Source organism: Apodemus sylvaticus, chromosome 20 (assembly GCF_947179515.1).
Source record: "Apodemus sylvaticus chromosome 20, mApoSyl1.1, whole genome shotgun sequence".
NCBI classification, from domain to species: domain Eukaryota; kingdom Metazoa; phylum Chordata; class Mammalia; order Rodentia; family Muridae; genus Apodemus; species Apodemus sylvaticus.
The window spans coordinates 61841342-61860239 of NC_067491.1; the positions used below are offsets into that span (position 1 = coordinate 61841342).

General features: G+C 38.5%; 1 protein-coding gene across 1 annotated transcript in view; it reads right to left on the reverse strand.

The window, feature by feature from the left end:
• LOC127670972 (vomeronasal type-2 receptor 116-like) overlaps positions 1-18898 on the reverse strand; it is a 46552-nt gene that overhangs the window by 24525 nt on the left and 3129 nt on the right. The window contains exons 2-3 of the mRNA XM_052165604.1: positions 2722-3013; positions 1556-2362 (exon numbers count right to left, since the gene is read on the reverse strand). Of these exons, the coding sequence (XP_052021564.1) occupies positions 1556-2362; positions 2722-3013 (1099 nt within the window). The remainder of the gene's footprint in view (positions 1-1555; positions 2363-2721; positions 3014-18898) is intronic.

Below are 18898 nucleotides of genomic sequence, written 5' to 3' on the forward strand. Positions count from 1 at the left end.
TACTTCATTTCTATCACTATTATCTAATAGAATAAAATATAATTCCAAGAATCTCTAAAATGCTACAAAAGACCCTATTACTTTGCCATGGTTTAAAGAAACTATCTTATTACTATTCCAAGTACTACCAAATGTTCAAGGACTATGGAGTGAACAGATCTCAACTTCTTTGAAAAACTAGGTATATCCTTATATTTCCTGACATTTTTACAGCCTCAATGTTTAAGACGAGGTTATTTGAGTTTGGTGGATAATCAGGAGTTGGCTGATTTAGAGCACATACTTATTCTAATGGCATACAGGAATTTTGTATATATTTTGTGTAAAATGAACTTGAAAACCTGGATTTTTTTTTCTTTTTTTCTTTTTTCTTTTTGTTCTGGTTTATTTGCAAGAATGAGAACATGCATTTCAAACAATCAAATGTTTTATAAACTTAGCAACATAGAATACAATGGCAGTTTTCAAACTAGAAAGCATAGCCTAACATGAATTGGTAGCCATGACTTACATGTATGTTGACTTCTATGAAACCCAGAGGTACACAGTTGTCCTGTATGCTTCACTGACTTAAAGAGTGCTTATTGTTCCTATGAATAAAAAGTCACACAAAATTTCCCTAGATCCAATGACCCCAAAGTTGCCTGACACATACCTCTCAAGACAGCTTAACAGGGTAACTCCATTATAACAACCAGCTTGGCACTTGGATTTGGATTGCAGATGCAGTCACATTGACAACTATGACTACCCATCACAACTAACTGTATGTCATGCTGTGAAACAACAAATTATTCTTATTTATCTAAAGTGGGGTGTCCTCTAAACAACATTTTCATTGCCTTTACCCTCTATTCACCTTTTCTTGGCAATTCCCATTCTACTTTCTAAATCTACTCTAGAATTTGGATCTACATTTCCTTTTTTATAGTTTTTGTATGCTTTTCAATGTAATTATTCAGTTCCATCCTGATTGCAGTTCCTCTTTTTAGACTAATCCATCTCACCACCCAACCTCCATCAACTTCTCTGAGATGGTGGAGCATCCCTTGGGTATTCCCAACTCTACGACATGAAGATGCTTCAGGGATCGGCACATTAATGAAAGTCTTGGTTTTTCTACTGAGAAATTATCAAGACAAATATATCTGCTATTTCCTTTTTTGTTTGCTTGGGGGTTATGGTTCTTTTTCAAGACAGGGTTTCTCTGTGTAGTCCTAGCTGTCCTGGAACTCACTCTGTAGACCAAGCTGGCCTCGAACTTAGAAATCTGCCTACTTCTGCCTCCCAAGTGCTGGGATTACAGGCGTGTGTCACCATGCCCAGCTATCTCTGCTATTTCTACAAAAAGAAGAATTAGTCTGTTGAAAAGAATCTTCTACAGGCCACTCATCATATACATAGACATTGAACTATATTGATATCTAAGCACTGAAATATGCACTATGTCTTATAGGTTAATGAATGGAAAAATAATATAGCATTACCAGTTTGAGAGCTTTTCAGGCATCTGTGACATGTTGGTGAATTTACAATACAAAGAAAGGCACATTACCTGCCAGGGGGATAACAGAGTCCTATCAATATTTGCCTGTGGTTGAACTTGTATTTGATTGAGATTCTTCTCATGGAAACTGTGGGCCACTGCATACACAGCATTATACACATCGTAACTCTCTTCAGTCATGGCCATTTCAAAAAGACTCCCTGGCAACAATCCCAAAGAGGCATTGGGCAGACAGTTTTCAATGATTTTACGTGCAGAATGCAATCTTGAGCAATTGAAAAAATTCATCCACAAGATATAAAGAAAAGTATCTTCTGGGTACTTAACAGGATTGGCTTCCTGCATAAATTTTGTAAAACCAACAATCTCCCCATGATGGGGTGAAAAAGTGAGAGCCCCATGGAATAAATGTAACACTGTATATGGAAGAATACTTGGGCTAATCCAGTTTTTATTCATAACCCAGATTTTATTCATTGTGTACTTTCTATGGATAGTTACTATTACAATTATCAGGAAACTATTGGGTCCATAAATTACAATTACATCTGCTGATGACTCTAGAGTACGCATCTGATCATATCTTAGCGAATGATATATTGATTCTCCCACATATGATACTGTTTCCACAAAAGCTATGCAGGCTTTGTTCTTTTCCATCTCCATTCTAAAATCTGATGCAAACTGAGAACCTTTGTGGTCATCTGTGATGAGCAGTCCCACCCAGGTCCAGCTGAAATGAAGCATCAAAGAGGCAATACCACAGAACAGAGCTGTGTCTTTGGGGGCTACCTGGTACAGAGATGTAAACTGATTTGTTTCAATCTCTGCATGATCAAAAGGCCCAACAGTCAGCTGGAAGGAAATCAGTATTTTAAAAAGGAGAACAATAAATGCCATTTAAATAGTCTTAGTCTTAAAAACCCGATTTAAGTTATAAAGTTGATACTCTGCTCAATAGTTCTTAATGTCACATCTCACCTCCTGAGTGTTTCCAGAAAAATTATTGAAAACTATTAAAATTTTAAATTGCCTTGTGTACTGTTCACCCTCCTTACTCTACATCAAAGTAAAAATTAACAGACTGTGTCCGTACTTGTCTTTGTATTTGCTCTTTAATGCCAATTAATCAAAATATCTCCTTTTCATTTTGCAAGCAGCTAATTCTGAGAAAAGAAAGCTGGCTTCCCACCACTCACATCATGTGCACTCACCTGAGGAAATTTGTAAAGACCCAACAATGTCCCAATGATTTCAGATGATTTCCATGATATTCCAGTAAGTGTAGCAGCTGATTTCCACTTTTTTCTACAATTGTAATTAGGGATAAATATGCTCAAACCTGTGAGCCAATAGAATACACTCTTCAGAATGTTCCTTTCAGTATCTGGAAGATTATATATCTCAAGTCCCAGAGACGTGTTTGGTAAAACATGAGGGTTCAAGTTGATTTCATTGATGGCAAATAACATGGCCAAAACAAGTTGGTAGTTTCGTATATCCGTCCTGCATAGAAGTATCACAAAATTCATATTGGGAACTCATAACTATTATACCTATAACCTATAAGGTACAGAAGATACCTTAGAACATATTGACACAACAATCAAAGCAACCACAAAATGAAAAAAAGTTCCTAACTTAAAACATCCTGGGAATCCAAGACACAATGAGAAGACTAAATCTAAGGATAATAGGTATAGAATAGAACAAAGATTCCCGACAGAGAGGGCAAGTAAATACCTTCAATAAAATTATAGAAGAAAACTTCCATAACCTAAAGAAAGAGATGCCCATGAATATATAAGAAGCCTACAGAACTCCAAACAGACTGAACCAGAACATATGTTCCTCCCATTACATAATAGTCAAAACACAAAATGCACAAAACAAAGAATATTAAAAGCAGTAAGTTTAAAAGGTCAGGTAACATATAAAGGCAGACCTATCAGGATTACACCAGACTTCTCAACAGAAACTATGAGAGCTAGAAGATCCTCAGCAGATATCATACAAACCCTAAGAGAAGACGAATGCCAGCCCAGGCTACTATCTTTCTACAAATTCAGCCCTACAAAGGGTAACAGATGGAAAATTCCAACAGGAGGAGGGAAACTACACCCTAGAAACAGAAGAATGTAATCTTCTTTCAAGGAACCCCAAAGAAGATACCCAAAAGAAAAGAACATAATTTCATCTCTAACAACAAAAATAACAGGAAACAACAATCACTATTTCCTAACATCTCTTAATATCAATAGACTCAATTCCCCAATAAAAAGATATAGACTAACAGACTGGATATGTGAACAGGATACAGCATTTTGCTGCATACAGGAAGCATACCTCACAGACAAAAACAGAAAATACCTCAGGGTAAAGGGCTGGAAAACAATTTTCAAAGCAAATGGTCTCAGGAAAGAAGCTGGAGTAGCGATTCCAATATTGAATAAAATCTACTTACAACCAAAAGTTTTCAAAAAAGATAAGGAAGGACACTTCATACTCATCAGATGAAAAATCTGTCAAGGAGCGCTCTCAATTCTGAACATCTGTGCTACAAATGCAAGGGTACCCACAATCATAATAGAAATTTTATTAAAGCTCAACGCACACAGTGAACCTCACAATAATAGTGGGGTACTTTAATACTTCAAACTAACCAATGGTCAGATCATGGATACAGAAACTAAAGAGAGAGACACAGTGAAACTAACAGAAGTTATGAAACAAATGGATTTAACTTATAACTACAGATGATTTAACTCTAAAGCAAAATAATAAACCTTCTTCTCACCATGGTACCTTCTCAAAAAATCTACCATATAATTTGGACACAAAATCAACATTAACAGATCCAAGAATTTTGAGTTAATCCCATGTATTCTATCAGACCACCACAGAATGAGGCTGATCTTCGATAACTACAAAAACATGAAGACCATGTACACATGGAAGTTGAACATCTATCTCCTCAATGGTAACTTGGTCAGGGAAGAAATAAAGAAGGAAATGAAAGACTTCTAGAATTCAATGAAAATGAAAGACACATCATACCCAAACTTATGGGGCACAGTGAAAGCTGTGCTAAGAGAAATGCTCATAGCTCTGAGTACCTCCAAAAAGTAACTGGAGGGAGCATACACTAGCAGTTTAACAGCACACTTGAAAGCTCTCTTACAGAAATAAGCAAATACACCAAAGAGGAGTAGACAGCTGGAAATAATCAAACTCGAGGATGAAATCAACCAAGTAGAAACAAAAAGAACTATATAAAGAATCAGCAAAAGCAGTTGCTGTTTCTTTATCAACAAGATAGTGGAAATACTTAGGCAAACTAATTAGACACACAGAGACAGTATCCAAATTAACAATGTCATAAATGAAAAGGGAGACATAGCAACAGAGATGGAGGAATTTAAAGAAATTATCAGGTCCTAATACCATAGCCTATACTCAACAAAACTGGAAGTCCCTTTCTCAGAGGAACCATAGCACCCTCACTTAAGTCCTCCTTCTTCTTGAGCTTCCTGTTCTGGGTGAATTGTAAATTGTTTATTTTGAGCTTTTGGGCTAGCATCTGCTTATTAGTGAGTGCATACCATGTGCATTCATTTGTGATTGGTTACCTCACTCAGGATGACACTTTCCATTTTCATCCATTTGCCTAAGAATTTCATGAATTCATTGTTTTTAATAGCTGAATAGTATTCTATTGTGTATATATACCACAGTTTCTGTATCCATAATACTCACAGGAGCAATAAGGGAGGCAATGTGTGGAGCAGAGTCTGAAGCAAAGGCCACCCAGTGACTGCCCTACATGGAGATTCATCCTATAAACAGTCACCAAACACGGATACTATGACAAGAAGCATGTACCAAAAGGAGCATGCCATGGCTGTCTCCAGAGGGGCCCTGCCAGAGCCTTACAAATACAGAGGCAGAAGCGAGCAACCAACTATTGGACTGGGCTTGGGGTCCCCAACGGAGGATATGGAGGGAGGTCCTCCGGACTGAAGGGGCATATAGCCCCATGGGAAGAACAATGACTTCGGACACCCAGACACCCCAAGACTCCCAGGGACTGAACTATCAACAAAGGGGTACACATGCTTCCAGTCAAAAATGTGTCAGAGGACGGCCTTGTTAGGCATCAGTGAGAGGAGTGGTCTTTGGTCATGTAAAGGCTCAATAGAGGCCCCAACAAAGGGAAACGAACAGGGGGAATGTGGGGGGGGAGGTGGGACTGTGTCGGGTAGAGGGGCATATACATGGAGGCAGGGGGTGGGAGGAGGGGTAGGGAATCTTTGGGGGGGGCGCTTTTGGGAGGGGGTATATTGGGAAAGGTTTTACCATTGGCAATGTAAATGAAGAAGATACTCAATAAAAAAAGAAAGAAAGAAAGAAAGAGAAGCAGCCATTAAAACTTTGCCAACCAAAAAAATGCACAGGGCTAGAAGATTTGAGGGTAGATTTCTATCAGAATTAAAGACGTCCTAATACCAATAATCCCAAACTCTTTCACAAAATAAAAACAGAAGGAACACTACCCAATACATTTTACAAAGCCTCATTTATGCTTTGTAAAGCCTCATTTACGCTAAACCACACAAAGACCCAACAAAGAAAGAGAACTTCAGAACAGTTAACAATTTCCCTTATGAATATTGCTGTAAAAAATATTCAATAGAATTCTAGCAAAATGAATCCAAGAACACATCAAAATGATTATTCACCATGATCAATTGTGCTTCATCTCAGGGTTGCAGAGATGGTTCAATATATGGAAATCCATCAACTTAATCCATTATATAAACAATGTCAAACAAACAAAAACCCACAGGATCTTCTCATTGGATCCTGAAAAACTTTTGAAAAATAAAACACCCCCTCATGCTAAAAGTATAGGAGAGATCCGGAATTCAATTCCATACCTAAACATAATTAAAGAACTATAAAGCACACCAACAGAGTTAGAGAACAGGAGCAACCTGAGAGGGATAGAGGAGCAGGAGGGCAAAAAGGAGGGGCATGAACAGGTAATGGAAGAGACAGGAGAGAAGACAGAAAATAAAACAGAAACAAGTAGCAGTGGAGATGGGGAAATGAGGGCAGCCAGAAGACAGTCCCAGAATCCAGGAAAGTGAGAGGCTCCCAGGATGCAATGGGGATGGCTTTAGTAGTAATATCCAAGAAAGAGATACAAAACCTCTACAGACAACCTCCAGTAGATCGTCTTGACCCCCAGTTGAATCATGATGCCACCCATGTAATTCGAAACTTTAAATCCAGAAATATTCCTGACCAAAGGAAAGAGAGAGTCAAAAATGGAAGAGAGACTGAAGGAAAAGCCATCTAGAGGCCACCCCAACTAGGAATTCATCCTACCTGTAGAACCAAACCCCCACAATATTGTCCATGTCAAGGGCTTGCTGGAAGGAGCCTGGTATGACTGTTCTCTGAGAGGTTATGCCAGAAACTGATTATTACTAATGGAGAAACTAACAGGCAACTACTGGACTGAACACAGGGACCCCAATAGAAGAGAAGGGGAAGAACTGTAGGAGCTGAAGGGGATTGCAACCCCATATGAAGAGCAACATCAAGTAACTGGACCATCCAGGCCTCCCAGGGACTAAACAAGCAACCAAAGATTGTACATGAACCAAGACATGATTCCAGATACATATGGAGAAGAGGATGGCCTTCTCTGACATCAAGGAAGGGGAAGGAGGCATGATTCTCTGTGTAAAGGGATGCTAGACTGGTGAGGCTGAAGGAGGTGAGTGGGTGGAGGAGCACCCTCTTAGAGGTAAAGATTAGGGGGTGAGGGCTCATGTGATGGGGGGCTTTGTGGAAGTGGAACTGGGAAGGGAATTCTCATTTTAAATATAAACAAAAATGATAAATAATGTATTTGTATAAGAAAAAAGAAGACAGCATAGATAAAATAGATACATCTTTCAAATAAAATGTTAAATTTAAAAACATTCCAGACCCAAAACATCCAGAAAAATCTTGGACAATATAAAAAACAAAATTTAAACAAATTGGAAAGGAAGAAGTCAAAGGAAGAAGTCAAACTATCATTATTTGCAAATGACATGATAGTCTACCTAAGTGACCTAAAAAACTCCACTAGAGAACTCCTACAGCTGATAAGCAACTTCAGCAAAGTGGCAGGTTATAAAATCAACTCAAGCAAATCAGTAGCCTTCCTATACTCAAAGGATAAGCAGGCTGAGAAAGAAATTAGGGAAATGACCCCCTTCACAATAGCCACTAATAGTATAAAGTATCTTGGGGTGACTCTTACCAAACATGTGAAAGATCTGTATGACAAGAACTTCAAGACTCTGAAGAAGGAAATGGAAGGAGACCTCAAAAAATGGGAAAACCTCCCATGCTCACGGATCAGTAGAATTAATATAGTTAAAATGGCCATTTTGCCAAAAGCAATATACAGATTCAATGCAATACCCATCAAAATCCCAACTCAGTTCTTCACAGAGTTAGAAAGAGCAATTATCAAATTCATCTGGAATAACAAAAAACCCAGGATGGCTAAAACTATTCTCAGCAACAAAAGAAATTCTGGGGGAATCAGTATCCCTTACCTCAAGCAATACTACAGAGCAATAGTGTTAAAAACTGCATGGTATTGGTACAGTGACAGGCAGGAAGATCAATGGAACAGGATTGAAGATCCAGAAATGAACCCACACATCTATGGCCACTTGATCCTCGACAAAGAGGCTGAGAACATCCAATGGACAAAAGATAGTCTTTTCAACAAATGGTGCTGGTTCAACTGGAGGTCAGCATGCAGAAGAATGCAAATTGATCCATCCTTGTCTCCTTGTACTAAGCTCAAATCCAAATGGATCAAGGACCTCCACATAAAGCCAGACACTCTGAAGTTAATAGAAAAGAAACTGGGGAAGACGAGGACATCGGTACAGGGATAAAGTTTCTTAACAGAACACCAATAGAGTATGCTCTAAGATGAAGAATTGACAAATGGGACCTCATAAAATTACAAAGTTTCTGTAAGGCAAAGGACACCATCAAGAGGACAAATCGGCAACCACCAAATTGGGAGAAGATCTTCACCAATCCTACATCAGATAGAGGGCTAATATCCAATATATATAAAGAACTCAAGAAGTTAGACTCCAGAAAACCAAACAACCCTATTAAAAAATGGAGTACAGACTTAAACAAAGAATTCTCACCTGAAGAACATCGGATGGCGGAGAAACATCTTAAAAAATGCTCAACTTCATTGGTCATTAGGGAAATGCAAATCAAAACAACCCTGAGATTTCACCTTACACCAGTCAGAATGGCTAAGATTAAAAATTCCGGGATAGCAGGTGTTGGAGAGGGTGTGGAGAAAGAGGAACACTCCTCCACTGCTGGTGGGGTTGCAAATTGGTACAACCACTCTGGAAATCAGTCTGGCAGTTCCTCCGAAAACTGGGCACCTCACTTCCAGAAGATCCTGCTATACCACTCCTGGGCATATACCCAGAGAATTCCCTACCATGTAATAAGGATACATGCTCTACTATGTTCATAGCAGCCCTATTTATAATTGCCAGGTGCTGGAAGGAACCCAGGTATCCCTCAACAGAAGAGTGGATGCAAAAAATGTGGTATATCTACACAATGGAGTACCATTCAGCCATTAGAAACAATGAATTCATGAAATTCTTAGGCAAATGAATGGAGCTAGAGAACATCATACTAAGTGAGGCAACCCAGACTCAAAAGATGAATCATGGTATGCACTCACTAATAAGTGGATATTAACCTAGAAACCAGGATTACCCAAAACATAATCTACACATCAAATGAGGTACAAGAAGAAAGGAAGAATGGCCCCTTGTTCTGGAAAGATTCAATGAAGCAGTATTCAGCAAAACCAGAACTGGGAAGTGGGAAGGGGTGGGTGGGAGGACAGAGGGAGAGAAGGGGGCTTACGGGACTTTTTGGGAGTGGGGCGGCTAGGAAAGGGGAAATCATTTGAAATGTAAATAAAAAATATACCGAATAAAGAAAAAAGATAAATAGTTTTCTACTGATCTGTGGTATAAGGGACATACACTTAAGAAAGCCAGTTTACACCAAGCCTAAATCCAAGAAAGCAATTCTTCAAACATCAGGAACAAGACAAAGCTGTCCACTATCTCCAGAACTATTTAATATAGTACTTGACGTTGTAGATTGAACAATAAAACAGAAAAGGAGTTTATGGGAATTCAAGTTGAAAAGGAAGCTATCAAAATATCACTATTCACAGATGATATGATAATCTAAATAAGTGAGTCCAAAGTCACATATACTAAACTAACTAAAAATTATCAATAACCATCCTACATGGAATCAATAAGGAGACCAAGGAAGAAATTGCTAGTGAACCACCCTTTACAATAGCCACAATTTATATAAAAATATTGTGGTGCCAAACACCAAGCAAGTTAAAAACATGTATAGTCGGAAATCCATCAATACAATCCACTACATAAACAAACTCAAAGAACAAAACCACATGGTCATTTCATTGGATGCTGAAAAAGCATTTGACAAAATTCAGCATCCTTTCATGCTTAAAGTCTTGGAGAGAACAGGAATGCAAGGCCCATACCTAAACATAGTAAAAGCAATATACAGCAAACCGGTAGCCAGCATCAAACTAAATGGAGAGAAACTTGAAGCAATCCCACTGAAATCAGGGACCAGACAAGGCTGCCCCCTTTCTCCTTATCTTTTCAATATTGTACTTGAGGTACTAGCTTGGGCAATTCGACAACATAAGGAGGTCAAAGGGATACAAATTGGAAAGGAAGAAGTCAAACTATCATTATTTGGAGACGACATGATAGTTTACCTAAGTGACCCAAAAAACTCCACTAGAGAGATCCTACAGCTGATAAACAACTTCAGCAAAGTGGCGGGTTATAAAATCAACTCAAGCAAATCAGTGGCCTTCCTATACTCAAAGGATAAGCAGGCTGAGAAAGAAATTAGGGAAATGACCCCCTTCACAATAGCCACAAACAGTATAAAGTATCTTGGGGTGACTCTTACCAAACATGTGAAAGATCTGTATGACAAGAACTTCAAGACTCTGAAGAAGGAAATGGAAGAAGACCTCAAAAAATGGGAAAACCTCCCATGCTCATGGATGGGTAGAATCAATATAGTTAAAATGTCCATTTTGCCAAAAGCAATATACAGAGTCAATGCAATACCCATCAAAATCCCAACTCAATTCTTCAAAGTTAGAAAGAGCAATTATCAAATTCATCTGGAACAACAAAAAACCCAGGATAGCTAAAACTAATCTCAGCAACAAAAGAAAATCTGGGGGAATCAGTATCCCTGACCTCAAGCAATACTACAGAGCAATAGTGTTAAAAACTGCATGGTATTGGTACAGTGACAGGCAGGAGGATCAATGGAACAGGATTCAAGATCCAGAAATGAACCCACACACCTATGGCCACTTGATCCTCGACAAAGAGGCTGAGAACATCCAATGGACAAAAGATAGCCTTTTCAACAAATGGTGCTGGTTCAACTGGAGGTCAGCATGCAGAAGAATGCGAATTGATCCATCCTTGTCTCCTTGTACTAAGCTCAAATCCAAATGGATCAAGGACCTCCACATAAAGCCAGACACTCTGAAGTTAATAGAAAAGAAACTGGGGAAGACGAGGACATCGGTACAGGGATAAAGTTTCTTAACAGAACACCAATAGAGTATGCTCTAAGATGAAGAATTGACAAATGGGACCTCATAAAATTACAAAGTTTCTGTAAGGCAAAGGACACCATCAAGAGGACAAATCGGCAACCAACAAATTGGGAGAAGATCTTCACCAATCCTACATCAGATAGAAGGCTAATATCCAATATATATAAAGAACTCAAGAAGTTAGACTCCAGAAAACCAAACAACCCTATTAAAAAATGGGGTACAGACTTAAACAAAGAATTCTCACCTGAAGAACATCGGATGGAGGAGAAACATCTTAAAAAATGCTCAACTTCATTGGTCATTAGGGAAATGCAAATCAAAACAACCCTGAGATTTCACCTTACACCTTCACAGTCAGAATGGCTAAGATTAAAAATTCCGGAGATAGCAGGTGTTGGAGAGGGTGTGGAGAAAGAGGAACACTCCTCCACTGCTGGTGGGGTTGCAAATTGGTACAACCACTCTGGAAATCAGTCTGGCAGTTCCTCCGAAAACTGGGCACCTCACTTCCAGAAGATCCTGCTATACCACTCCTGGGCATATACCCAGAGAATTCCCTACCATGTAATAAGGATACATGCTCTACTATGTTCATAGCAGCCCTATTTATAATTGCCAGGTGCTGGAAGGAACCCAGGTATCCCTCAACAGAAGAGTGGATGCAAAAAATGTGGTATATCTACACAATGGAGTACCATTCAGCCATTAGAAACAATGAATTCATGAAATTCTTAGAGACAAATGGATGGAGCTAGAGAACATCATACTAAGTGAGGCAACCCAGACTCAAAAGATGAATCATGGTATGCACTCACTAATAAGTGGATATTAACCTAGAAACCTGGATTACCCAAAACATAATCTACACATCAAATGAGGTACAAGAAGAAAGGAAGAATTGCCCCTTGTTCTGGAAAGACTCAATGAAGCAGTATTCAGCAAAACCAGAACTGGGAAGTGGGAAGGGGTGGGTGGGAAGACAGAGGGAGAGAAGGGGGCTTACGGGACTTTTTGGGAGTGGGGCGGCTAGGAAAGGGGAAATCATTTGAAATGTAAATAAAAAATATACCGAATAAAGAAAAAAGATAAATAGTTTTCTACTGATCTGTGGTATAAGGGACATACACTTAAGAAAGCCAGTTTACACCAAGCCTAAATCCAAGAAAGCAATTCTTCAAACATCAGGAACAAGACAAAGCTGTCCACTATCTCCAGAACTATTTAATATAGTACTTGACGTTGTAGATTGAACAATAAAACAGAAAAGGAGTTTATGGGAATTCAAGTTGAAAAGGAAGCTATCAAAATATCACTATTCACAGATGATATGATAATCTAAATAAGTGAGTCCAAAGTCACATATACTAAACTAACTAAAAATTATCAATAACCATCCTACATGGAATCAATAAGGAGACCAAGGAAGAAATTGCTAGTGAACCACCCTTTACAATAGCCACAATTTATATAAAAATATTGTGGTGCCAAACACCAAGCAAGTTAAAAACATGTATAGTCGGAAATCCATCAATACAATCCACTGCATAAACAAACTCAAAGAACAAAACCACATGGTCATTTCATTGGATGCTGAAAAAGCATTTGACAAAATTCAGCATCCTTTCATGCTTAAAGTCTTGGAGAGAACAGGAATTCAAGGCCCATACCTAAACATAGTAAAAGCAATATACAGCAAACCGGTAGCCAGCCTCAAACTAAATGGAGAGAAACTTGAAGCAATCCCACTGAAATCAGGGACCAGACAAGGCTGCCCCCTTTCTCCTTATCTTTTCAATATTGTACTTGAGGTACTAGCTTGGGCAATTCGACAACATAAGGAGGTCAAAGGGATACAAATAGGAAAGGAAGAAGTCAAACTATCATTATTTGCAGACGACATGATAGTTTACCTAAGTGACCCAAAAAACTCCACTAGAGAGATCCTACAGCTGATAAACAACTTCAGCAAAGTGGCGGGTTATAAAATCAACTCAAGCAAATCAGTGGCCTTCCTATACTCAAAGGATAAGCAGGCTGAGAAAGAAATTAGGGAAATGACCCCCTTCACAATAGCCACAAACAGTATAAAGTATCTTGGGGTGACTCTTACCAAACATGTGAAAGATCTGTATGACAAGAACTTCAAGACTCTGAAGAAGGAAATGGAAGAAGACCTCAAAAAATGGGAAAACCTCCCATGCTCATGGATGGATAGAATCAATATAGTTAAAATGGCCATTTTGCCAAAAGCAATATACAGATTCAATGCAATACCCATCAAAATCCCAACTCAGTTCTTCACAGAGTTAGAAAGAGCAATTATCAAATTCATCTGGAATAACAAAAAACCCCGGATGGCTAAAACTATTCTCAGCAACAAAAGAAATTCTGGGGGAATCAGTATCCCTTACCTCAAGCAATACTACAGAGTAATAGTGTTAAAAACTGCATGGTATTGGTACAGTGACAGGCAGGAGGATCAATGGAACAGGATTGAAGATCCAGAAATGAACCCACACATCTATGGCCACTTGATCCTCGACAAAGAGGCTGAGAACATCCAATGGACAAAAGATAGTCTTTTCAACAAATGGTGCTGGTTCAACTGGAGGTCAGCATGCAGAACAATGCAAATTGATCCATCCTTGTCTCCTTGTACTAAGCTCAAATCCAAATGGATCAAGGACCTCCACATAAAGCCAGACACTCTGAAGTTAATAGAAAAGAAACTGGGGAAGACGAGGACATCGGTACAGGGATAAAGTTTCTTAACAGAACACCAATAGAGTATGCTCTAAGATGAAGAATTGACAAATGGGACCTCATAAAATTACAAAGTTTCTGTAAGGCAAAGGACACCATCAAGAGGACAAATCGGCAACCACCAAATTGGGAGAAGATCTTCACCAATCCTACATCAGATAGAGGGCTAATATCCAATATATATAAAGAACTCAAGAAGTTAGACTACAGAAAACCAAACAACCCTATTAAAAAATGGGGTACAGACTTAAACAAAGAATTCTCACCTGAAGAACATCGGATGGCGGAGAAACATCTTAAAAAATGCTCAACTTCATTGGTCATTAGGGAAATGCATATCAAAACAACCCTGAGATTTCACCTTACACCAGTCAGAATGGCTAAGATTAAAAATTCCGGAGATAGCAGGTGTTGGAGAGGGTGTGGAGAAAGAGGAACACTCCTCCACTGCTGGTGGGGTTGCAAATTGGTACAACCACTCTGGAAATCAGTCTGGCAGTTCCTCCGAAAACTGGGCACCTCACTTCCAGAAGATCCTGCTATACCACTCCTGGGCATATACCCAGAGAATTCCCTACCATGTAATAAGGATACATGCTCTACTATGTTCATAGCAGCCCTATTTATAATTGCCAGGTGCTGGAAGGAACCCAGGTATCCCTCAACAGAAGAGTGGATGTAAAAAATATGGTATATCTACACAATGGAGTACCATTCAGCCATTAGAAACAATGAATTCATGAAATTCTTAGGCAAATGGATGGAGCTAGAGAACATCATACTAAGTGAGGCAACCCAGACTCAAAAGATGAATCATGGTATGCACTCACTAATAAGTGGATATAAACCTAGAAACCTGGATTACCCAAAACATAATCTACACATCAAATGAGGTACAAGAAGAAAGGAAGAATGGCCCCTTGTTCTGGAAAGACTCAACGAAGCAGTATTCAGCAAAACCAGAACTGGGAAGTGGGAAGGGGTGGGTGGGAGGACAGAGGGAGAGAAGGGGGCTTACGGGACTTTTTGGGAGTGGGGCGGCTAGGAAAGGGGAAATCATTTGAAATGTAAATAAAAAATATACCGAATAAAGAAAAAAGATAAATAGTTTTCTACTGATCTGTGGTATAAGGGACATACACTTAAGAAAGCCAGTTTACACCAAGCCTAATTCCAAGAAAGCAATTCTTCAAACATCAGGAACAAGACAAAGCTGTCCACTATCTCCAGAACTATTTAATATAGTACTTGACGTTGTAGATTGAACAATAAAACAGAAAAGGAGTTTATGGGAATTCAAGTTGAAAAGGAAGCTATCAAAATATCACTATTCACAGATGATATGATAATCTAAATAAGTGAGTCCAAAGTCACATATACTAAACTAACTAAAAATTATCAATAACCATCCTACATGGAATCAATAAGGAGACCAAGGAAGAAATTGCTAGTGAACCACCCTTTACAATAGCCACAATTTATATAAAAATATTGTGGTGCCAAACACCAAGCAAGTTAAAAACATGTATAGTCGGAAATCCATCAATACAATCCACTACATAAACAAACTCAAAGAACAAAACCACATGGTCATTTCATTGGATGCTGAAAAAGCATTTGACAAAATTCAGCATCCTTTCATGCTTAAAGTCTTGGAGAGAACAGGAATGCAAGGCCCATACCTAAACATAGTAAAAGCAATATACAGCAAACCGGTAGCCAGCATCAAACTAAATGGAGAGAAACTTGAAGCAATCCCACTGAAATCAGGGACCAGACAAGGCTGCCCCCTTTCTCCTTATCTTTTCAATATTGTACTTGAGGTACTATCTTGGGCAATTCGACCACATAAGGAGGTCAAAGGGATACAAATTGGAAAGGAAGAAGTCAAACTATCATTATTTGGAGACGACATGATAGTTTACCTAAGTGACCCAAAAAACTCCACTAGAGAGATCCTACAGCTGATAAACAACTTCAGCAAAGTGGCGGGTTATAAAATCAACTCAAGCAAATCAGTGGCCTTCCTATACTCAAAGGATAAGCAGGCTGAGAAAGAAATTAGGGAAATGACCCCCTTCACAATAGCCACAAACAGTATAAAGTATCTTGGGGTGACTCTTACCAAACATGTGAAAGATCTGTATGACAAGAACTTCAAGACTCTGAAGAAGGAAATGGAAGAAGACCTCAAAAAATGGGAAAACCTCCCATGCTCATGGATGGGTAGAATCAATATAGTTAAAATGGCCATTTTGCCAAAAGCAATATACAGATTCAATGCAATACCCATCAAAATCCCAACTCAATTCTTCACAGAGTTAGAAAGAGCAATTATCAAATTCATCTGGAACAACAAAAAACCCAGGATAGCTAAAACTAATCTCAGCAACAAAAGAAAATCTGGGGGAATCAGTATCCCTGACCTCAAGCAATACTACAGAGCAATAGTGTTAAAAACTGCATGGTATTGGTACAGTGACAGGCAGGAGGATCAATGGAACAGGATTGAAGATCCAGAAATGAACCCACACACCTATGGCCACTTGATCCTCGACAAAGAGGCTGAGAACATCCAATGGACAAAAGATAGCCTTTTCAACAAATGGTGCTGGTTCAACTGGAGGTCAGCATGCAGAAGAATGCGAATTGATCCATCCTTGTCTCCTTGTACTAAGCTCAAATCCAAATGGATCAAGGACCTCCACATAAAGCCAGACACTCTGAAGCTAATAGAAAAGAAACTGGGGAAGACCCTTGAGGACATCGGTACAGGGAGAAAGTTTCTGAACAGAACACCAATAGCGTATGCTCTAAGAGCAAGAATTGACAAATGGGACCTCATAAAATTACAAAGTTTCTGTAAGGCAAAGGACACCATCAAGAGGACAAATCGGCAACCAACAAATTGGGAAAAGATCTTCACCAATCCTATATCAGATAGAGGGCTAATATCCAATATATATAAAGAACTCAAGAAGTTAGACTCTAGAAAACCGAACAACCCTATTAAAAAATGGGGTACAGAGTTAAACAAAGAATTCTCACCTGAAGAACTTCGGATGGCGGAGAAGCATCTTAAAAAATGCTCAACTTCATTAGTCATTAGGGAAATGCAAATCAAAACAACGCTAAGATTTCATCTTACACCAGTCAGAATGGCTAAGATTAAAAATTCAGGAGACAGCAGGTGTTGGAGAGGGTGTGGAGAAAGAGGAACACTCCTCCACTGCTGGTGCGGTTGCAAATTGGTACAACCACTCTGGAAATCAGTCTGGCGGTTCCTCAGAAAACTGGGCACCTCACTTCCAGAAGATCCTGCTATACCACTCCTGGGCATATACCCAGAGGACTCCCCACTATGTAATAAGGATACATGCTCTACTATGTTCATAGCAGCCCTATTTATAATTGCCAGATGCTGGAAAGAACCCAAGTATCCCTCAACAGAAGAGTGGATGCAAAAAATGTGGTATATCTACACAATGGAGTACTATTCAGCCATTAGAAACAATGAATTCATGAAATTCTTAGGCAAATGGATGGAGCTAGAGAACATCATACTAAGTGAGGTAACCCAGACTCAAAAGGTGAATCATGGTATGCACTCACTAATAAGTGGTTATTAACCTAGAATACTGGAATACCCAAAACATAATCCACACATCAAATGAGATACAAGAAGAAAGCAGGAGTGGTCCCTGGTTCTGGAAAGACTCAGTGAAACAGTATTTGGCAAAACCAGAACGGGGAACTGGGAAGGGGTGGGAGGGAGGACAGGGGAAGAGAAGGGGGCTTACGGGACTTTCGGGGAGTGGGGGGAGGCTAGAAAAGGGGAAATCATTTGAAATGTAAATAAAATATATCGAATAAAAAAATTGGAATTAAAAAAAAAAAGAAAATGTGCATATATATATCGTAAACCTAAAAAAAACCATGTATAATAAAAAGGTTCAGTCACTGAAAATAAATTGAAGATGTCAGAAGAAAGAAAGATCTCAAGAGCTGATGTAATAGTAGGATCAACATAATGAAAATGGCCTTCTAATCAAAAGAAATCTCCTGTTTCAACTTAATCATTATCAAAATTACAACAGAATACTTTTCAAAACTTAAAAGAATATGTAACTTCATACGTAGAAATAAAATGCCACTATAGATGAAACAATTATGTACAATAAAGAAAATCCCAAGGTATTACTTTCCCTGATTTCAAACTGTGCTACAGAGCAATAGTAATAAAACCATCATTGTTTTAGCTTAAAACAAACAGGTTTATTAATAGAATTAAACGAAAAACCCTAATTGGAATCCATACACCTATGGACACTTGATCTCAGATAAAAATCCAAAAATTGTACCATTGTAAATAAGAAAGTATTTTCCATGAATTGTTGTGGTCTCACTAGATGCCAATGATTATAGAATGCAAATAGATGCACATCTAGCTTTTTGCACAAACCTAAATTCCAAATAGATCAAAGATATTAACATTAGACCAGAAATACTGAATATAATCTCAGAGAAATTTGGGCAAACCATTGAATGCATTGAAGAGGAAAGACTTTCTGAACAGAACACCAATCATGCAGTTACTGTACATTATCGCAGCTAATAAAATGATAATAAAAATGGTTTGGTAAGGCCAAGGAAAGACCAGTTGTTCAAAACAGCAGTCTTCAGAATGAAGAAAGATTTTCACCAATTCCACTTCTTGCAGATAGCTATTATCCAAAATATTTAGAGTACTTAAGAGACTAGAAAACAAATATTTCAAATCAAATATTTCAATTAAAATGCAATACATATCTGAACAGAATTTTCAACAGAAAAATCTTAAGTGTCTGGGAAACATTTAA